Below are 23,820 nucleotides of genomic sequence, written 5' to 3' on the forward strand. Positions count from 1 at the left end.
ACAGTATAATATGCATGTAATAAATAGTTTGTTAATAAACTACGTTACTTGAACAATTTTCACTGTGCTCCTAAATTTCTTTTTGTGCTCCTAAATTTTTATTTAGATTTTTTATAATTTTTTTTTTATCTACTTTTTCTCCCCATTTTCTATTTTTCTCCCATCCCAATTTTGTATTATCCAATTCTACCCTCCCCTGTCTCGAACGTTGTTAGACCATGCTTCCCACTGGTCTGTCCTTTTTTTTCTTTTTTTTTTAGGAGCACATGTGCTCCTTGGGGAAAAGGTTAGCGTAGAGCCCTATATATGGAGACATTAACATTACGTTATCAAACATAGAGACGAAGACTGAAAAAAAAGTGTCGACAAAAAGTGTTTTATAATCTTTGTTAATTATCATAAAAATTCGGTGCCCCCGAAATACAAAAAAAAGCCCCCGAAAATCAATTAAGGGGGGCAAAAAAAGCCCTGGGAATTTTTTTTAAATTTCTAACCCTGACCTGTAGGAGTCGCTGTCCACAACGTCCAGATTACCACCCATCGACTTCCACCCGCTAACTCTGCCAATTGAGTTAGTATGACGTCCGGCCCAAGCCGGAGGCAACACCGACAGCCGGAGTCGAACCCGGTGTCTCTTGCGTTGGTGACGAGCGCAATGTCCGCTGCGCCACCCAGCCGTCCATTATTCAAATATTTCTTATGGAGTTTTAAAAAAATTATTCCATGGTCCTTTTGCAACCCTAGTGGTTGAAATATTTCACCTTGCTGCACACTCTGCCCCAAATCTGTGATGTCAGTCACAGTCTGTCTATGGAACTAGACTCAACGTATGTTGGATTACTTAGTTGCAGAGCGATGCGATTTCTTCCCCACTGGCACTAGTGCCACCAAGGCAAATATGAACACACACTTCCCAACAAGTCTAGCCAATATAATGTTAGACCAACGTGTTACAGCTGACAACAGGAGCCTTTTACATTGTGCTCTCTTTTGTATTCTCTATATAATTTATTGACTTTATGTTGACATAATGACTCGCATCCTGAGATAGTTGGACACGGCAGTGCCACTAGGGTGACCAAATCTATATCATCCAAATTTAAGACCGCCTACTGGTGTAAAAATAATGTTTACATAATGTATAAAGCATTTCATCTAAATATAACCATTTAGATGAGCTAATTTATTTAAGGCTAAAGGCGAGCAGACAACAATAGAAATGCCAGCAACCAACAGAGCTCAGTCGCTTTGGAGTTTCAGTGCCACACTGGAAGTGCCTGACAGGTGAGATCCAACCATTTTTCTCTGCTCCACTTGTCTATAGACTTGCTATTGTATTCTCAACATGACTGTAAATAGCTTAGCCTACATTTTATTAATAGTGATGGAAATGAGGCTATAGCCAATTGAATTATTCTATGTTTGGTGTTTGATATTTTTAATGGTTGGACCTTTAGGTTTTGGCAGTTATGTCTCATGAGATTTAATGAACTATGATCATAGGGCGATAAATAGGTCAAATTGTAGAACAGTAGCAAAAACACGGTAGAACGCAACATAAATTGTAGGCTGATATAAGTTATGTCTTCATAGTTGCTACTAACGGTAGCCTACCTCTCCCAACACATGATTTGCTGAGGTCATGTGTGCCATCTAGGCATTTTCACGAATTAATATTTCTTGATGAATCGCGCAGCGTAGAGCCTTCTGATGAAGAGCATGTTCATAAAACTCTTGGCGTGTCGGAGTGAAATGAGCTTTGATTTGAATCTTGCTCTTCACAAACTCCACACTATCAATTTCTCTGGTCCATGCGTGCACCGGTCATGAGTGACAATAGCTTCTCCTCAAAGGCATTCATGAAGGGGACCAGCTGGAGGTCCTTCAGCAGCATTCCCAACTTCACTCCTACAGTCGCTCCCATCCCCACTTCCCTTTGACGTGGCAGACTGATAGAAAAGTTGGTGTCATAGAGCGCATCGGCAGAGATCAGTGAAACTGAAAGTGCCGGGCTGTAATTTACTCAAACTGCACTTCCATCTGAGAGAAGCTTTCTTACTCAAATATTACTTGAGTTAAGAACTTGGCTTACTTCATATTAGCTATCAACTTGACGTGGACTCGACTGATCACTCCCAAGTCAGGCCATGACCTGTGGGGTAAAGTTGGTGATGGCACCGGAAGGCTGTGCGTCGTGGGCCGGCCCAAACTTTATTCGGTAACCGATAAATAGTGCAATGTATTTTGGTTGACGAAATTCTCACCTGCATGGAGGTAGGATGTCAGAAGCTTGTGCACGAGGCATCCTGGTACATGTAGGCCCTGCCGGCATGGCATGAATGTATTGCTTCAATTGACTACATTGACCATAGCACCAGCTAGCTCTGCAACTAATAAAAGAGGTGCTCGGAGTGGGGAGCATGGGGAAAATATCAACCAGTAGGGTTGATAGCATAATGACAGCAAAATTACCATGGAATCACCACAAATAAAAAGGACTCAAACCACTAGGACTACAGAAAGACCTGTAGAAATGTTTTGATAATACACAAATAACACTAACAATACACTAGGTTTGGGATGGGTACTGTACCCCCAAGGCAACACAGTCATCAACAACAAACATACTCGTCTATAGGGTTGGGTACCGTTCACATGTGAACCCAACAGTACCTTTTTCAGTACTTTACTCTCTGTAATAAATCAAATCAAATCAAATGTATTTATAAGGCCCGACAACACACGTCAATGTCCCCATGGGCCGTACACGTCCTCCCCAAACAAGTCAAGAAGAAACATCACATCAAATCAAGAACAAAACAAGAACACCACAAATTAAAATTAAAAATTAAACATTAACCATTAAAAATTAAACATAAAAAATTACAATTAAATTAAAATAAATGCAAAATAAATAAAAGCAACACTCCCAGACGCGTGTGGCTTTTTCCCAATCCAACAGTGCAAAAATGCGGAAGCATTCGTCACCGCACGCCACTACGGTAAAGCGCCTTTCTTTTCAGGCCCGCTTTGGGAGCTGTCGCGCGGAAATAGGCTGTCTATTGCCATTCTCTTTGACAAACTCTAACCTTAACCAGCTCCTTAACAGCGCCTAAACTTAACCGTTCTAACCTTAACCAACTCCGAAACAATGCCTAACCTTAACCTTAACCTTAACCATGCCTAACCTTAACCATAGAAAGAATATTGCCATTCTCTTTGACAAACTCTAACCTTAACCAGCTCCTTAACAGCGCCTAAACTTAACCGTTCTAACCTTAACCAACTCCGAAACAATGCCTAACCTTAACCTTAACCTTAACCATGCCTAACCTTAACCGGCGAAAGAATACACGTTAAAAAAAAATCACGTTAAAAAAAATATATTTGACGGGATTTGAACTCACCAGCAACTAGCTGTAGGATCCACAGCCATGGGGTCTTGCCAATTGAGCTATTTCTGGATACTGAATTTGGGGCGGTGACTTATATATATTGTTAAGGCGGGATCTCATGCGCATGCGCGAGCACCTCGCGAGCACGCCGGCGCACGCACGCACCTCAGCGAGCACGCCGCCGCTGGGCGCTACGCGAAGGAAAATGAAAGGCGCATTACCGCACGCCACTACGGTACCTGCGGTGACGAATGCGGAAGCATTTTTGCACTGTTGGATTGGGAAGAAGCAACAGGCCTCCCAGACATACCCCACGCGAAGGTAAGGAAAAGGAAAAACTCACTAAAACCTAGCAATAGGAGGGGGTTACCAGACATGGGAGCAAATAGACATCCTAACTAAACTAGACAGATTAATCTAAGGGTCAGACCCCGATCAGGTGAGATCAGGGTAGGTTGAAGGAGAGAGAGAAAAGATGGGTCTTAAGCAGGGATTTAAAAGCTTCGACAGAGCAGGCGCCCCTGACGACGGCAGGTAATTTGTTCCACAGGTAGGGAGCGCGGTAGACAAAGGCTCTGTGGCCGGCGGATTTCTTTTTAACCCTAGGAATCGATAGAAGCCCCACATTTTGTGAGCGCAGAGCAAGAGCGGGCGAGTATCGAGAGATGAGATCGGATAGATAGAGCGGTGCAAGCCCATTTAAAATTTTGTAGGTGAGGAATAGCACTTTAAAGTCAGATCGGGCTTGAATAGGAAGCCAGTGTAGGGCGGACAAAACTGGTGTGATGTGATCAAATTTTCTAGTTTTAGTTAGTATCCGTGCAGCCACATTTTGCACGAATTGAAGATTTTTTATGCTTGAATTAGGTAGGCCTGAAAAAAGTGCATTACAGTAGTCAAGACGTGATGAGACAAAAGCATGAATTAGGGTTTCAGCATCAGCCAGAGTTAAAATGGGGCGAATTTTTGCGATATTACGAAGATGGAAGAAGGCAATTTTGGTGAAATGTTTTATATGTGCATTAAATGAGAGGGAGGAATCAAAAATGAAAAGTTTTTTTATGGTGGAGCTCTGGGATACATGACGAGTATCAAAGTTGAGGGAGATGTCCTGAAACAAGCCTCTGTGGTTTGGGGGGCCAACAATTAACATCTCAGTTTTATCTGCATTAAAGAGTAGAAAGCTTTGCGACATCCACTTTTTGACGGCAAGCAGGCAAGCCTCAAGATTTTGTAATTGGGAGGAATCATTTGGCTTAATAGGTATATATAATTGGATGTCGTCAGCGTAAAAATGAAAGTTTATGCCAAATTTGCATATGATATTGCCGAGGGGTAGCATGTAAATCGAAAATAGTAAAGGGCCCAGGACAAAGCCTTGTGGGACCCCACATTGCACTGGGAGGGTCTCAGATGTTAAATCATTATAGACCACGCAGTGTGTTCTATCAGTTAAATAAGATTTAAACCAAGCAAGTGCGTGACCCCGAATGCCAACATGATTCTCAAGCCGACCTAGAAGAATCGAATGATCGATAGTATCAAAGGCTGCACTGAGATCAAGCAATAAGAGCACAGAAGTTAGGTTTGAGTCAAGAGAGAGCAGCAAGTCATTTGTGACTTTGGTAACCGCCGTTTCGGTGGAGTGTAAGGCTCTAAAGCCAGATTGAAAAGATTCATTAAGATTATTGTTTGATAGATGGTCAGTAAGTTGCGTTGCGACAATCCGTTCTAATACTTTGGATAGGAACGGAAGATTGGAGATGGGTCTGTAATTTTTTAAGATTAGAAGGTCGAGTTTCGGTTTTTTAAGTAGTGGTTTAATGACGGCCAGGGGCACCACGCCAGTAGACAAGGAGGTGTTGAAGATATTGAGTAGGGCAGGGCCTAGAGTTGGGAAGAGCTTTTTGATGAGAGTTGCTGGAAGAGGGTCAAACAGACAGGTTGAGGGTTTAGCCGCGCCAACCAGTTTAGAGAGGGCACTAAGTGAGACGTTTTCAAGGCAGCATAGCGTATGGCTGGATTCAAAGTCGGGGGGAAAGCCCATCAGAGGTTAGGAGGGACTCTGATTGTTGAGTAAGCCAACAATTTCATCTATTATGAGATACATTTTCTTGGCAAAGAATTTAATTAATTCGTTAGCCGAGACCGCATGGTTTAGGGCACTTGGTTGTTTCTGAGTAAGTTTTGCAACTGTGTCAAACAGAAACTTTGAGTTGTTTTTGTTTTCGTTAATGAGCCTGGAAAAATATGAGGTTTTGGCAAGTGAGAGTGCCTTTTTGTAGTTACGTAAACTATCATTCCAGGCAAGGCGGAATACTTCGAGTTTGGTCGAACACCATTTATGTTCAAGTTTGCGACGTGCCTTTTTAAAGGAGCGAGTTTCCTCCGTAAACTAGGGAGTTTGTTTTTGCGGAGCTCGTTTAATTTTAGGCTTAAGGCGAGCGACAATGTCGAGCGTGCTACGAAGGGCGGCGTTAAGTTTGTCTGTAAAGAGATCAAGGGGGCCAGAGTAAGAGAGGAAGGGAGAGAGGGTGTCTGGTAGGCAGTTAACTAGAATTGGGACAGTTGAGGCGTGAATCAGTGGCGGCTCGCCACCGGGGGCGCTAGGGCGCCGACCCACCTGTTATATCAGAGAAGAAGAAAAAAAAACGTTTTTGTTTTTTGTTTTATAGCCCTATAAATAATATAAACATGTTTAAAATGAATAATATTTACTCATTTTAAGTGTTTGTTTCCAATGCACAATATAACGTTAATATATAAAAAAAAAAAATACTCGTTTTCCTGAACAGGAAGTGACTCACTTTTTTTATTTTTTTGTATTCCTCGGCCCGGGCTAGACGCGATAGCGCTTTGAGTGCGCGTCATGGTTTGATCGCTGTATCCGTCGCAGCCAATCAGTGCGTAACGCGTTGTGCGTTGAAATATGACTATTATGTTGGAATCCGGGCGCGATTTGAAGCGGTCTAGGCAGCAGCGTCAAGAATTTCTGTAGCCGCATTTCGCGGAGACGCTCTCTGATTGGCCGACGTCAGTTTTTTTTCCGTAGCAACATTTCGCGGAGACGATCTCTGATTGGCCGAATCCAATTTCTAATGTTCCAATTCTAGCTTATTCCTAGGTTGGTGGTAGAGATAGTTGTGTTGTTGTGAGATGCAGCTGTTTGTCTTAGAGCGTGACTGCAAGTTCTTTAGACGGTTAAGCTTAGGCACTCTTTCAAAGTTGGTTAAGGTTAGAGTTTGTCTTAGAGCATGGCGATAGAACGCCAGGTAGTTTGCAGTCTGTTCGATGCGGAAATGGACAAAGAAATGAAGTACTTGTGTTGTGTGGTGCTAACTGCTAACACTTGGCTAACAAGCTATATGGCGGATGCAGTCTGGACACAGTGGACAGTGGTCTGGAATACATCAACAGTGGATTATACACTTTATCAAGCCCTCCTGCCCTGGACGTTTCAACTAAACAGTGAGTGTCTCTCTCTCTCTCTCTCTCTCTCTCTCTCTCGCTCTCTCTCTCGCTATACACAGCTGTCTCCGCGAAATGCGGCTACGGAAAAAAGTATTGACTGTGCTTGCTGAGACGATAATAGGCTAGCGATTCAAAACGCGCTGCTGTGTTGTGAACTATAACATTAATTTAGCTGCTGCTGATGCATAATGAATGAATGGTGAGTTGTTTAAAATGACAACATACATGTGTTAATTATTTTATTTGATTGATCCGAGAGACAGAGAGAGAGATTGCTCCAGAGCATCTCAGAGCATTACATTTTCAACTCGACCTCCTAACGTGAACTGCGACCCACAAGGCACCAGCGGCACCAGCCGCTACTGGCGTGAATACGACGGCTCATGTAGGATTCTACACTGTCTGGACGAGAAACCGTCAAATCAATTTGAAATTTGATGAGGTAGTGGTCTGAGAGAGCAAGAACATAGGGAAAAACTGTCAAATCTGACACAGTGAGACCGCGGGCTGCGTCTATTCGTTTCCTAACACATTTATGTTTCCGTGTTCGCGTTTTGCGAATCTGATAGGCCACTGCCGTTTCTGGTGCGATCTGATTGGCCACTGACGTTTCTGGTCATGTGACATGTGCGCCCATTTCCGCCTCGACCAGCAGCAAACTACCTAACGCCTAGTTTATCACTGGTTAAGCTTAGGCGACTCTTTCGAAGTTGGTTAAGGTTAGAGTTTGGAATCAGGCCTGGCGTTCTATCGCCCTGCTCTAAGACAAACTCTAACCTTAACCAACTTCGAAAGAGTGCCTAAGCTTAACCGGCGAAAGAACTTGCCATCACACGATTGGTGCGACCAGAAACATCAGTGGCCAATCGGAGTGCAAAACGCGAACGTGGAAGCATAAATGCGTTGGGAAACAAATAGACGCCCGCGGGCTAGGACTAAGTCAAGGGTGTTCCCACCACTGTGAGTGGGTTGGTCAACGATTTGAATGAGACCGACAGAGTCAATGATGTCGGTAAAAGCCTTATTTAGGGGATCTAGAGTTTTGTTGGAATGAATGTTAAAATCACCAACAATTAAAATGTTATCTGAGCGCGTAACAAGCTCAGAGATAAAAGTGGAAAACTCATCTAGGAAGAGGTTGTAAGGGCCTGGGGGGCGGTAAAGGACAGCCATTACAAAGGATGCAGTGGAGGTAGGAATCAGACCGCCACACTTTCTGTTGGGGGGAGAGTGACGCAACAGGAGCACCTCAAACGCGGAAAACGTACAGTTTGCGCCGGATGTAAAGTTGTGCTTAGAGTCGTAAATTAGAGCAACTCCGCCTCCTTTCTTGGAGGTGCGTGCGATATGGGAGCTACTAAAATTAGGGGGTGAAGCCTCATTTAAGGGCAGAAAGTCATTAGGTTTAAGCCATGTCTCAGTGAGGCCCAATAAATCGAGACTATAGTCTGTTATCAGTTAATTTACCAAAAGAGCTTTGGTTGGCAGAGAGCGAATGTTGATAAGGCCAACCTTCACGCACTCTGTATATTTAACAGCGCGATTTTCAGCCATGCGGTAGGTTTAATCGCAATTAAGTTGGCATGGTTTATCGCACAAGGACGAGCTGGGTAAAGCGGAGCGTAATGAGATATTCTAGTTTTGATTGTAAGTACCGGATAGACACTATTATTATGTGATCCTGGCCCAATTGCAATGCTATAGTACATGGAGGAACTATTGTCGTAGGGGCTGGGATCAGGGGGACGTCAATGGTTGAGGGACCGGTCAGCACCAGGCAGAGCATGGGCGAGTAGTGCCACAATCTGGGTCTGCTGTGAGACATAGGTGGAGGGAGGAGAACAGTGATGGATGCTGTAGGATAGGTTGGAGGAAAGTGCTCGGGCGCCTGCAAAGTTTAAATGGAGACCATCTACTGCAAAGAGATTGCTACGCTGCCAGAAGAGGTCAAAGTTGTTTATAAAGTTCACGTTGTGGGTACGACAAGCGGACTGGAGCCAGGTGTTTAGGCTTAGCAGTCTGGAGAAGCGGCCGAGGTCACGGCCAGGAGAGGGGGTGGGGCCGGAGATACTGACGCTGTAGTGAAGATGTTTCAGTACATCATACAAAAATGTTATTTCAGTTGTAAAACTAAACTAAGTGTAAACTTCTCAATTTCAACATTATCACACCACACAACCTAAAACCCCTCCCTGCCTCCCTCTCCCAAACTGTTCCTACAACTATGTTTTTTAATGTTGCATGATCATCTATACATTTATTATGCATATTCTTTTTTATGTTTATATATCAACATTATCTGGCCATCCTCCGTAAATACTATCAAACTCCTCTGACCTCTTCTGGTCTTTCGAAAGACCAAATAGATGGGACGTGCGTGCACACACACACACACACACACAAATGGAGAGTGGCTTATAGCAGACTTTGATTTTAGAACGTTTGGCTACTTAAACTCATTGAAGGTAGAGAGGGGGGGGGGGGGGGCTCAGCCCCTCCCTTTCCTCACTATTGGAACTGATGTCTTCATGAATGTGTGGAAATTCAGAGAGAAGAGGTGATGTTACCAACCACATTGGTTGGCTGGCTGTGGTCAGGGTGACGATACAATTATTAGTGGACTAAATGGTGCATTTATATAGCGTTTCTATCCAAATCGCTTTTTACACTTTTGTTCCTCATATTCACCCATTCACTCACACATTTACACATCGATGGTGGGGGCAACCATGTAAGGTGCCAACCTGCTCATCGGGAGCAATTAGGGGTTACGTGTCCTGCTCAAGGACACTTCGACACGCTGCCTGGGAGGAGTGGGAATTGAACCGGGAACCTTCCGATTAACAGACGACCGCTCTATCTCCTGAGCCACTGTCGCCCCTAACAGTCTTACTGACAATATTTTGTTGACCAGTTTTAATGGACAACTCTGTAAAATTGTTTCCCTACATCATGCACAGGATCACTTCAGATCTTATGTTTACAAGAGATGTGTTTGTAATTCTCTTGGTAATAAGTCATTCAGCATGAATAAAACAAACCCAAAAGGTGACTAATCAACTAAGATCAAACAGACTTATTAGTTGACTGATAAGAGGGGTCAGCCCTACTGTCAACATGTCACCAGTTGACTGGCCAGCCTGCATGTCTGTCGACCCACAGAGAGGAAACGGCAGTCTCGCCAAACCCACCACACACATTTACCTATAAAGGAAGGAATCTCTGCACTTGCGTGTCTGTCTTTCTGTCTGTCCTTTGTATATCTCTGTATATAGAACCGTTTGTCCGATTGGCTTCACGCTCTGTGGGTATATTGCTGAGGACGGAGGGGAGTCCAGTGTCGAATGTGAAGTTGATTGGACGCACTGTTCTCGAGGAATCGGCAAGTGGTACTTCCGGGTTCCGAACGGACACGCGTTACGCACAGGCACATATTGCCAATGGGCATGTGCTTCCAACATTGCAGTAGTACACTTAACCTCTTAACATGCACCGGGTCTTATACGATTTTTAAGGCGATCCAATGCTTTTATGCCAATGTACCAATACATTACTTGAAAGCTAATTTTCACCATTCGATTGACACCCTACTCAACATATTAGGTGCTTGCAATCTCCGGGAATAAGACGAAACAACCAATGAGCATCATTCGGAAAAAGTGACCACCTCCTGTTTTGCCTTCCGGTAAAAATCGGTCCAATCACGTCTGACTGGTGAAAATGATGAAAAGGAATTTCTGAAAACGGGGATATATGACTCGAAAGCCATGTATTTCAAATGCTTCGTTCTGAGATTATTCTTCATACAGTAAATATTTATTTTGTTAGTTTGGGGCTTGAAGGGCGAGGGGCCTGTGCTTTGTTTGTCAATGGGATGCGTTTATGCTTCACTTACTCTGTTTCAGTAATATTGAGAGTGAATCTGATGGAATGTAACTAGGGATGCTCGATATTGGCTTTTTTACCGATATACCGATATTGTCCAACTCTTAATTTCCGATACCGATATCAACCGATACCGATATATGCAGGGTTCCCCCCCCCCCCCAAAAAACGGAATAATTTCAGGTAATTAACATTACATATATCTTGTTGTGGAATTAACACAACATTATGCATACTTTTGACAATAAATAAAATCTGAATTTGTTCTTACTTGCTTGCCTGGGTAAATAACGGTTATAGAAATGTAAATTATTTTAATTTTTTTTAATTTTTTTTTAAACCGATACCGATATTTTCCGATATCACATTTGAATGCCAATATTGGCCGATAATATCGGTAGGCCGATAATATCGGACATCCCTAAATGTAACCTTTCATTAGAGCCTACGATTTTGACTGTACGTTGAAGCGTTCAAGAGTTATAGCGTTTGGAGACATACTGTGGACATACAACTTTGGTAAAGTTGTATGTAAAAAAATAAAATAAAAAACTTAAAAACATAACTAAAATTTTTTAAAAGCACTCAGAATGATTATTCCTGTTGTGGATGAAAATTATGAATTCCTTTCAAAAGGAATAGCGACATGGGATTCAACAGAATAATTTTTCTGTAGCTCTATAGCTCGCTCTGTTGGTTGGTCCAGAAAAGAGTCCACCACAGTTTTCTCTCTAGGAGACTGAGATTTGGCCTGGAGGTCAAGGGTCATTGGTCTCAACTGTGCCATTATTATATCATATACATATTAGAGTTGTTCCGATACCAGTATCGGAATTGCCGCCAATACTGCCTAAAATGCTGGTATCGGTATCGGCGAGTACCCTCTAATTCTGCGCTCCGATACCATATGACGTAATTTATCAACAACACTGCGGTCTGCTGAGTGAGCATTATAAAACAAACGTGTTTTAACCGACCGTGAATTAAAGTGTCAATGCCATTTGTCATTTTAACAGCAGATACTTTCCAGATACTTTGCCATCGTCCCGACAGAGCGCTGTTGACGGGGAGCTCTGATGGGTTCGCTTGGTGGTGTTATTAGCATTGAACAGCTAACCGAAAGCTAGCGCTAACTAACGTTAAAGTTTTAGCTTTAACGTTACCTTGGCTAAAGTTGGGGCTATTCATAATCCAGCAATAATGGCTGCAGACCTGCAAGCAAAGTACAGCAAGTTGGCAAAGGAGTATTCCAAGTTAAATCACATTTTCACCAGTAACGTTAGTCTTTCCATCTACCGGTAGCTCATGCTAGCTAACTTAACGTTAGCTCACGTTAACGTCGTCACTGATCGACCACCTCACGTACACAATTAATGACATGTTGTAGACAGCCATATCGGTGACAATGTTTAGCTTTTAGTGCCAAATGATAAGAGTCTGAGGCGGAGTCTCAAAAGATAATGTTGAATATTTATTGTGCAAAAATCCCAACAAAAAACGGAGCCTTGTGGAAGCAAGTGCAGCAACGAATAATGTCCGTGTGGAACTAATGTGCCAACAACCTTTCTGTGGGTGAACTCATTGAGATAGTTTTCAATTACTGATACTAATACTAATCTATACAATCACCTGTTGTTGAATAAATACCATTACTTTATAGTTATTACTAAAAAACAGTATATATATAAAACAGTAGCTGTATAATTTTTTTTTTTTAAGTTTTATAATTTATACTTTTTTTTTTTTTTTTTTTTTTTTATGTATGCACTGGTATCGGATCAGTATCGGTATCGGCCGATACCCAAAGCTTAGGTATCGGAATCAGATCGGGAAGGAAAAAATGGTATCGGAACATTTCTAATGCATATTGTACAACACATACGCAGCGTTGATGCGACAACGGTGACAAGCTTGATGTTAAATCTGTAGTCAAAGCAAATCTTGGGTGTACCCAACCAGTAGAAGTGATATGAGCACATTCATACTGTAGCATAAATGTATACCTTAGCACAAATTCATACCGTAGCATAAATTCATAACTTATTACAAATTCATACCATAGCACAAATTTATACCTTAGAACACATGTATACATTTGCACAAATTCATACCTTACAAAAAATGTATACATTTGCACAAATGTGTAACATAGAACAAATGTATACCTTGGCACAAATTCATACCTTAGTTGGCACACATTTGGGGGTGACAGTGGCTCAGGAGGTAGAGCAGTCGTCTGGTAATCGTAAGGTTCCTGATCCGATTCCCGCTCCTACCGGGCAGCGTGTCGAAGTGTCCTTGAGCAAGACACTTAACCCCTAATTGCTCCCGATGAGTAGGTTAGCACCTTGCATCGTTGCCTCCACCATTGGTGTGTGAATCGGTGAATGTGAGGAACAAAAATTGTGAAGCACTTTGGATAAAGGCCCTATATAAATGCAGCATTTACCATTTTACCATTTACATTTATACCGGTATATCATTTCTGCCAGAATACTAGCCGCCCCTACATGAAAGCAGTAAGTAGGACATAAGTAGGTCATGGCTCTATCAAGCTCTTAATAGGGACTACATTGCTGCTCTCTCCAAGGCCAGAGTGATTTCTCACTATGAACCCATTGACATACACCTATCATTTCACATGATAGCTTTATGGTCATACAGCATCATGAGCCTTTGCATCTTAGTATCCCTGTCCATGTCTGTCTTCTAAACCAGCCGCCCTGAGGAGATGAGCTGTGTGTCACCGCCGCCGCCTGTCTCCCCCATTCCGTTCACGGCGGGATGGATTGATCTCTCTCTGAGATCACAGTGTGACACTGTGCGTTTAGGCCAGCGCTGATTATAGAGTTTAAATTCCCATTCAAACCTACATTCTTAAATGGTTGGTTAAAATGGCTGCCAAAGAATGTTTAATAATGTTGCCATGGAATCGGTGTTGGTTATGAGACCAAGTTGAAGTACAAAATCATAATTTGGATGAACATTCCACAAAGCCACCTTTGGAGCACCGAAGGAAATTGCCATGATGCACACAAGGAAAGGCCCTTTATCAGTTCAGTTCACTTTATTTTCCCAGATGGGAATCCTGGCTCGCAGTCCAGAACTCAGATAAAAAGGACAAAATACAAAACATATAATATAGCCTAATTAACACATTGGGCGCCATGGGTTATATCCATCAATATAGCCAGTCTGCCACTGTTGAGAGCCTATGGAGATGTTTACCTTCTTTGCAGGGCTATAACTTTTTAAATTTGATTGCTATATTGACATTACTATGGCCCATTCAACATCGATTATCTATCGTTCAAGATGTGGTAACGTTATATTTTTTCATTCATACATTGTTGTGTTACTAGCGTCGAGAATATAAGTGTTTTTAGGGATGCCCCGATCACGTTTTTTGCCACCGATACCGACCACCGATTGTCTTGAGCCCAGGGAACAAACTTAACTTTTTGACTTGATTTTTAAAAGTACCAGCCGGGCAGATTTTTTACTAGCCAAAAATTATAAATAGCTTTTTAGTATATCGCCATGTGTTATTATTACATAATACTCTCATATGCTATTTTCAATTAATATCATAAACAACATAAGGAATATTAGCATCATTTTGAGTGGACTGAAGGAATGAGTCAGCGTTAATAGTTTTAAATGCAAATAATTTATTGAAACATAGAAGTGGGGTCGGGACACACACTGTTTCAACTCACCACCCCCGCATCATATTGTAGTCTGTCTTCAAACTTCCACTCCTCTCAACATTTTTTATATTTGAATATCAACATTATCTGTCCATCCTCAGTAATCCCCAGTTTACTATAATATACTCCTGTCCTGAGTCCTGACTAGTGACTCCGTCGTCTTTCCAAACGCACGCACACACACAGGGAAGGGGAGAGTGCCCCCCCCCCCCCATTTCCCTTTCCTCAGTGCTGTTTATGGCTCTGTCTCGTCTGATCATCAGGATTAGCTTGTTAGCTTACGTTAATGTTGTAGTGATTGGTACATAAACGTTAATTTCGGGCGATGTGGGCATAAAGGAATGGCGACGGTGCAAAGCATGTAGCTGCATTGGACTCGTTGTGAGAAGAGAAAAAACATCACAAACTTATTTCGCGTCTGTTGCTAAGGGTTTTTCAAAATAAGAGTATCATATGAACCTGAACGTTGCTAGCTGCCGGAGCCCAGATATTATGACTGGAGCTGCGCTTGGGGTGGCAATGAGACCCGCACAGGATTTTCAAAATAAGAGTATCGATATGAACTACACGCCAGCTGGCGGGCAGACTATTATCTTTAGACGCCAGACGGTAAATCTACACGCATTTGGCGATGGGCCAGTTATTTTGTTCCCTGCTTGAGCCATATCGGCCGATACCGATCGTTTTTGATTAAAAATTTTTTTAAGTGTTTTATATATATATAATATAATATATAGCCCTGCAAAGAAGGGGAACTTCTCCATAGACAAATAGAGCTGGCGTGGGATGGTTTATTGTGAATATAAGCCTGGCGACCAAAGTGTTAAACAGTAACGTTAGGTAGGTAGCCAACGTTAGCTCACGTCGCATGCACTACTAGAGCAGACTGCGAGGCTCTTGTTTACATGAGTGCGGGAGGGGCTGGGGAGGAGGAGGCGCTCTGTGTCTGAGAGAGAAGTCAGCAGTGACTGTGAGATCTCCGCTAAGAATTGGATCATGTTTTTCGATCGGTTTTGACGATCTGCGAAAATAAAGCATTATCACTGATCACTGATCGCATATTTATACTGATTATTGGCCGATAACGATCGGTGGCCGATCGATCGGGGCATCCCTATTTTTTATATTTTCTGCTGTAATTCTAAAAACAGTAGTTATAGGTCTTGAAGCATATATAGATTATCGATTGGCGTTTCTTTCCTATACACCCATTAAAAAATTCAAATGTATATGATCGGTATACATTATGCTTCATGCGTGAAGGAAAGGGGGGGGGGGTCGTTTATAATTCCTTGATCGTCAGTAACGGCTTTATTTAGTATGGGTTGATATGTTGATCAGATGGTTTGCAGTGAAATTAATAAACAATCGCGCTGAAAATAACGTTAGTGTCCTCTTACCGTGCGCCGATGAGACTGGAGGAGAAAGATCCCAATTATTTGATGCCGATCTCCTACATCCATTTCCGGTTTGTATGGCGCAATAAACGCCAATATCATATAGATTATTAAGTTTAGAATGCGATCAAAATGCACTATAGTGTTTGTCTGGAGTCCCGTAACAAGATGTGACTGCCGGAGGGATTTCCTCGACGCACCGATCGGCACTTCCGGTTTTGGCGAGAGTGTAACTCGCCCGACCATCCACCAGGCGGCGGTATTGAGGCGTTGCAATCTCATACAGGGTCCCGCTGGAGTCCGGAGGTTGGCTGGATGAATTATGAATGCCATGGCGAAAAAATTTAATATTGATTCCAAAAACGGCGTACGCCGTTGTTGGCGTTCAACGCATGGCCGGCAAAAATGGCGTAAGTTGTTTTTGGCGACCAATGTGTTAAGCAAATCTGTTGCACAGCGAACAAAACGAGTCTTTACTCCTATGCTCTTGAACTGGGATCTCAATCTATGGCCTGAGGAGAGAGTCTCCACCTCAGAGTGAAGGACGTGGTCTGTGCCATCTGATGGAGACCTAGCCTGGAGAACATGCGTCCAAGCTTTGTGTCGACTCCCTGCCGCTAGCCTCACGCACCGTGTCACTAACCCCTGTGATGAAGTGCCGGTTAGAGCCCCACTGCACAGTGTGTTCACACACACACATACACACACACACACACACACACACACACACACACACACACACTATATATAAAAATATATAGTGGAGGTTAAAATAAGAATATGACTTGGCCTGAAAAAAAGTTCAGTCAGGAGATTTTTTTTTGCTTTAATCCCATATCATGGATGAGTAGTGCCTTGTTATTGAGGCAGCGAGTATTGAGCAGCATGAAAGTGGCTGTGGAGGAGATGGGCAGAGTGGGAGGGGTGCTACTGTCGGAGCAGGCCAGGGGCTTCAGACAGCTGGTACGCACGTGAGGTGTGTTGTGATGACGTTGACGAACAACACGGAAGCGTGGAGCAGATACTACCACGGGAATAGTGGAATCTGTGCAGATGAGTTTGTAGTGGGATGCTCGATGTATATAGTGGGGGGGTTGAAGGAGTCCGAGTGATCTGAAGGTATCCAGGCAGATTGGCGCAGCGGCGTTGAAAAAACTCCGAAGTTGGCGAGAGGAGTATGTGAGCATATCGACCGGAGCAGCTAACCGGCTAACGACCAGCCACACACAACAAATACAGCCTCGGACAACAGCACACTGCGGTGGAGTAATCAAAACTCACAAACAATCCAGGTACATGTAGAGAGTTAATCCAGTTGGGGAAAAACAGGTGACGGAAGAAGATGATCCAAACCGAGAACCCAGGAGCAGAGGGAAACCGGCTAGCTAGTTTGACAGCGGGGCTAACGATGCTAACAGCTTATGCTGACAGCTGGCAGGTAGCAAACATTATTATCAAACAAAATTATCACAGGGTTATGACAAAGTAAAAAAATCTGAATCTAACGTTAGCAGCCCAGACGAATTTTTTTTTAGCAAGGGAAGGAACGTTAACTCAGTGGAGCGACTGAGAAGCGGCGACTGAGAAGCGGCGACTGAGAAGCGGCGACATCAAACGCCAGCGTCCTCTCAGCAGGAAGACCTCACTCGACCAAATCCGTGCCTCAGTTCTTGAGTTGCATATTATGTCAGGCGAGCGTCTTTTTACGCGTCACGTGTCAGATGACCACCCTGGACTCCAGACGCTCCAGAACTGCCAATCATCTGCTGATGGTCAAAATTATTGGTCAGCATTGTAGCCAACGAGTGTAGGTTTCCAACGATGCCTTACGTAGGGGGGTGCGAATAAGGGCACTAGGTGAAAGTTGACGAGCGAAAACGGGAAGTGAATCAGACTTCAGAATGCACTGCGGTGATGAGGAAATGGATTTTGGAAAGCTTTTCTTTTTTTATTGGCGTTGGTTTTACTCTGACATCTCTCAAAGACTCATTCTGAATGGATTTTTTGAAAATGTTGACCTGTGCTACATAAGACTTTAGACTATGGAACCGCAGTGTTTTCCAGCTTATTTCTTTTTATATTTTTTTTTCTTTTTTTTTTTTTTTTTAATTTTTTTTATTATTGCAAAACAAAACTTATTAAAAGTCAGTACTCAACACACATTGTATAATGAAACTTTCAGTAAAGGTGGATATATTCTTTTTTTATATTGCAACTGCTACAGAAAAATGTGAGTTCAGACCTCTGTTACTCTATTTCATTAGCACTAAACGTGATTTTCCTTTTTTTCATTAATATTAGTTAGTTTAAGCTTTGCAAAAAAAGTATGCAGTCCTCAAGTTCAACAAAAATAATTGCCACTTTTCTGGGTGCCTGTTAAGAGGTTAAAGGTTATTTTGATCTATGTACTTATTTAGTATTAATCATATCAACGAGTGGCACCGAGGGACAAACCAAGGACAAGGACCAAGGTTGTTCTGGAAATGGCCTCTTCTTGTCTGCAAAGTGGTTGTCTGCTCTTCCACTTGTCTACTTTCCAAAACATCGCTGGCCTCTGTCCATCCACTCCTCTCCGTCTGTGGGCTGTGGCGGCCGTCCAGCCTGGCTCCTTGTGCTCGGCGCAGACCACTAATGCTCTCATTACTGGAGGAGGGGGAGTAATGGGCTCAATCAAGACTGTCATTAGCCCAAGCTCTTGACTGACTGCCTGCCTGGAATGGACAGAACCAGAGAAGAAGAGTGGGATGAGGAGGAGGGAGGGAGGGAGGGAGGGAGGGAGGGAGGGAGGGAGGGGAGGCAGATGCTCTCCTTGACTGGTCATTCTAAAGCACCAACAGCGGGGAAAGACCCTTAAGCCAATCAGGCTGTGGATGTCGCTCTGGGTTTGACTCTGTTTTGGCACTTGGTTTGATTGTAATAAAAGGGCGTCTCAATCCAAAATTGTTGTCGTCTGTGCCAAACCGCAGTGTCACAGCGAGGGTCTGGAGCAATTCTGGTCTTCTCTCATCAGTGTGTTTTTCATTATAGATTTCTGATTGAGATTGGAGTGGAGGAATGTAATTGACTCATGTGATGCAACTAAGCCAAAAGGTCTGAAAGCCTACAATTTGAATTCACGCAGAGAGGCTTGCGGAACTCTCTTAGAAACAAATAAGCCAAATGTTTAAAGAAAAACCATGTGATTGTTGTACAACTGCTGAGCCAGCTCTGCTGTAGCCGTCAGTTCTCCTTGGATGACCGTCTCCTTTAATCAATTGCCAAGTCTTGTCTTGAGCTGCAGACAAAGCATTGTGTCAATCAGCGAGTCCCAAGGAATTAAGAATCCTTTTGAATGTGAGACAGACCTATATTTCATTTCAGCGCAGTTGAAGAACATTTCATGTTTCCACGCCGTCGCGGAAGACGCTCGAGTCCGTAGAATGCAGAAGCAGTTAAAAAAAAAAAAAAAAAAAAAAAAAAAAAAATACACTACAGGATTAGGCTCCAGATTTGTGATTTGCCACAGATGGCTGTCTCTTTTATCAGCCGGTGAGGGAAAGCAGACAGAGGTAAAACGATTAGGAGGAGGACATCAGAGGGAAGGAGCGTGGGGGAGAATTACAATACTGGAAAACAACGGCAGCGCTGGCTGCACATCACAGCTGCTTCAGTGTTCTCTGTGAGGGTATGAGCTGAGTGTGTGTTTCTCTGTATAGGTGTATGATCATATCTGCTTACGTGAGGTTGCTTAACACTTTGGATGCCACGGACGACATAACACGTGTTAGCAGTCCGCCCCCTGAATGCCCAGCACGACAATTAGCGTGCATTTTTTTTATTAGCTATCTGAATTCATATTTCATCAACCGAGTCTACCGTTGGGAAACCAGCCCCATCAGGCGCTCAGATGTGAAAAAAGCGCCCCCTATCGTCTCCCAGATGGTAATGCACCCTTTTGGAATGGACTCAATGAAAATGGATGAGAAAAAAAAACTCCGGAATCCACATTTTACTTCTCACGCATGTACACCGAGCCGCTCGGAGTCATTGTGGACCATCAGAACAGCGTGTAATATGTCTTTACAGTACGTAGCATTGGATCAATAAAAGGATAGATTTTTGGAATGGCGATCAGGAATTGGAATAATCTTTTTGGATACCATCTGATCTCGGGTAAGGAATCTATTTGACCAGTCTTAGGATAATCAGACCTGTTTTCACGGAGATATAAGCTTTTCCCCTATGTGTGATATGGCTGTTTGGCTGTGCAAGCGATCAGGAACTAAGAGAATCGATTTTCAGCTCGCGGCACCAGCGTGCATACGTACACATATACTATCGATAATCTAGCGTTTATTTGAAAACTATTCATAAATAGGCCAAAAAATTACGACGTTCTAGAATATTCCAGTACAGGGTGTTTATCACGGAATCTTTTTATTTTCCTTGAAAATGAGGGCTTTTCAAAATGCTATAAAACGGAAATGAACCGATAAAAAAACAATCCGCTTCGACAATGTTTTTTTTTTATCCACTTTTTCTCCCATTTTTCTCCCATCCCAATTTCGTATCATCCAATTCAACCCTCCCCTGTCTCGAACGCTGTTTCTTGCCTCCCACAAGCCAGCTGCAATGTGGACTAAGTCATACATAGCACGAGTCCCCTCCGATACTCGAGGTAACAGTCGCATCTTTTCACCTGCGCGGCGCGATCTTTCAGCGTCAGGGGTCTGCGCTTTGGAGGGGCGCCGCCCCCATCGCTTCCTGATTCTACTGCGCAGGCGCACCAACCGACCTGTAGGAGTCGCTGTCCACAACGCCCGATCCCCACCCATCAGTTTCCCACCCCCTAATATTGCCAATGTGTATTAGTACGGACGACCAGCTAAACTGAAAGCAATGTGGAGCGCTGGGCTCGAACAGGCGAACCCAGCGTCTCCAGTATTCGTGGTGAGTGCCTTGCCCACTGCACCACGTAGCCGCCCCCGCTTCGACAATGTTGACTGGAAAATGAGTCATTGATAAGCGACGGGCAGATTAGACACATAGCCATAATTTAAAACATAGATTAGGCGATATTAACGCTAACATTGAAGTGGATGGTGGGCATTCAAGCACTAAATCGTGCGCCCCCTGCTGGGCACTGAAAGTGTTAAAGGAACACGCCAACATTTTGAGAAATTAGCTCACCGTCTTCTCCAGAGGGAGACAAGAAGATAGATAACAGTTTCCTCTCTGTGCGTTCAGTAGAAATCTATCTGGCTGCACGTTAGCCTAGCTTAGCACAATGAATGGAAGCGGACATGACCGGTTAGCCTTCGGTAGAGGTGTTAGTTGGACAATGCCTAGGCTAACCGGTCATGTCCGCTTCCATTCATTGTGCTAAGCTAGGCTAATATGCAGCCAGATAGCTTTCTACTGAACACACAGAGAGGAAACTGTTATCTATCTTCTTGTCTCTCTCTGGAGAAGACTGTAAGCTAATTTCCCAAAATGTTTGCGTGTTCTTTTAAGGGTGTGCATTAGAGTAATGTGTGTGTGTGTCTGTGTCTCTCTCAAGCCCCTTAACGAACCCCATGACGCAGGCCAAGCCATCTGGCACACCCTCGTATGTTAACTCAAGTAGAATGCTTAAAGCAAGACACCACCAAATTTGCTAGAGGCTCCCAAATCTTTCAACGTGGCCGTCATTCTTGCCAGGTGTTCATGCCTGTGTGGGTGTGTTTTTTTCTTTTTTAAACCTCAGGACCATAACCTATCTGATGAAACAGTGCTGGACCAGATCAACCTAGCGGAGCCGGATCAGTACCAGCTGCCTGACCTCAGCGCCGAGGAGCAGGCGGTCATCATGGGAGTCTGGTAAGACCACAGCACACTGTAAGACCATGAGACCACCACACACTGTAAGACCATGAGACCACCACACACTGTAAGACCATGAGACCACCACGCACTGTAAGACCATGAGACCACCACACACTGTAAGACCATGAGACCACCACACACTGTAAGACCATGAGACCACCACACACTGTAAGACCATGAGACCACCACGCACTGTAAGACCATGAGACCACCACACACTGTAAGACCATGAGACCACCACACACTGTAAGACCATGAGACCACCACGCACTGTAAGACCATGAGACCACCACGCACTGTAAGACCATGAGACCACCACGCACTGTAAGACCATGAGACCACCACACGCTGTAAGACCATGAGACCACCACACACTGTAAGACCATGAGACCACCACACGCTGTAAGACCATGAGACCACCACACACTGTAAGACAACAAGACCACCACACACTGTAAGACCATGAGACCACCACACACTGTAAGACCATGAGACCACCACAGCCACACACTGTAAGACCATGAGACCACCACACACTGTAAGACCATGAGACCACCACACACTGTAAGACTACACTATTGTACAGATACACCACACTATTGTACAGATACACCACACTACTCTACAGATACACTTTTGATGGTCCTGGAAAATAAGTGTTTAAAAAAGAAAATTCTGGAGGGCAAGCGTTCTTAACCTGGAGAAAGGTGAACTTAAGACCTCCAGCTTAATTATACAGATAATTATAAAATCACTTATTAAATGCACAATGATTCAATGTTTAATTCCCATCCATTATCAGTAAATGAGGTGTTGGGGGAGGGGCGGCCACCTTCTGGAAAAGAAGGGAAAGATCAACTGAAGGTCGGTGTTAAAGTTAGTCAGACTCCTTACAGGGGAATGCTGGGAAGGCGGGGATGATTGATGAGCACCGGTTCAAGTGTTCTGTCCCAACCATCTTTGAAATCTGCATTTCCGAATGTTACAGGACACCTTTTTTTTTTTTAATAAAGTCTACTCGTCAGCGCCGTCCGTCAGCGGGTCTTTCTATGAGTATGTGTTTTGCAGTGCTTTTGGAATAGAGGACACTCTAAAACAAAAATTTAAAAGAGATGATGGATTTAAGATGTTTACCAGCAAGTCTTTAAAAATACCTTGTTGACTGCAGCCTTTCTTTTAATTTGTTTTGTCTGTTTTAATTTTTTATTTAACCACATAAATAATATGACTCTTGACAGTATATCACTCATTACAGCTTAATTTTCATGGTGAGTTTTATTATTGTCATGCTTTTTAGGTTGAACTTTAAAAATATTTTTATATATATTTCCAGTCCATATCTGTTTTCCAGCGGTTCCATCAGAGAGACGTCTCTACTCCGTGCTCCTTGCGTTTTCTCTCTTAAATCCCCCGACTTCTCTTCCTCTCCAAACAAGCCTGGGGAGATAGGAAGGCCAGTGTCTCTTTCAAACAAATGTGCCTGTGCTCACAGACACGCGCATGCCAACACACACACACACACACACACACACACACACACACACACACACACACACACACACACACACACACACACACACACACACACACACACACACACACACACACACACACACACACACACACACACACACACACACACACACACACACACACACACACACACACACACACACACACACACACACACACACACACACACTTTCCCCTCTCGATATCCTCTTACTTTCTTTGTCTTTCTGTCAGTCTGCCTGTGTCTGTTTGTCTGTCTGTGTCTGTTTGTCTGTCTCTCCTGCTCAGGGGTGAGCTGGACAAATGTGGAGAGTTCATGGAGTGCTCTGACTCTCTGTCTCACCTCCAAGCAGGGTTAGAAATTAACTTGTTTTTTCCAGGGCTTTTTTTGCCCCCCTTAATTGATTTTCGGGGGCTTTTTTTGTATTTCGTGGGCACTGAGTTTTTATGTTGAAAAATTGACATAAAAATGATAAAACATTGGGGCGGCTACTTGGCGTAGTGGGCAAGGCGCTCGCCACGAATGACGGAGACGCTGGGCTTGCCTGTTCGAGCCCAGCGCTCCACATTGCTTTCAGTTTAGCTGGTCGTTCATACTAATACACA

At 43.5% G+C, this 23,820-nt stretch overlaps 1 protein-coding gene across 1 annotated transcript in view; it reads left to right on the forward strand.

Annotated features, from left to right (window-relative positions):
• Positions 1–23,820, forward strand: part of ttc27 (tetratricopeptide repeat domain 27) — a 427,052-nt gene that overhangs the window by 131,435 nt on the left and 271,797 nt on the right. Inside the window, exon 8 of the mRNA XM_084322115.1 lies at positions 21,584–21,696. Coding sequence (XP_084178241.1) covers positions 21,584–21,696 — 113 coding nt within the window. The remainder of the gene's footprint in view (positions 1–21,583; positions 21,697–23,820) is intronic.

The sequence above is a fragment of the Notolepis coatsorum genome, assembly GCF_963971535.1.
Source record: "Notolepis coatsorum genome assembly, chromosome: 9".
Lineage (NCBI taxonomy): Eukaryota > Metazoa > Chordata > Actinopteri > Aulopiformes > Paralepididae > Notolepis > Notolepis coatsorum.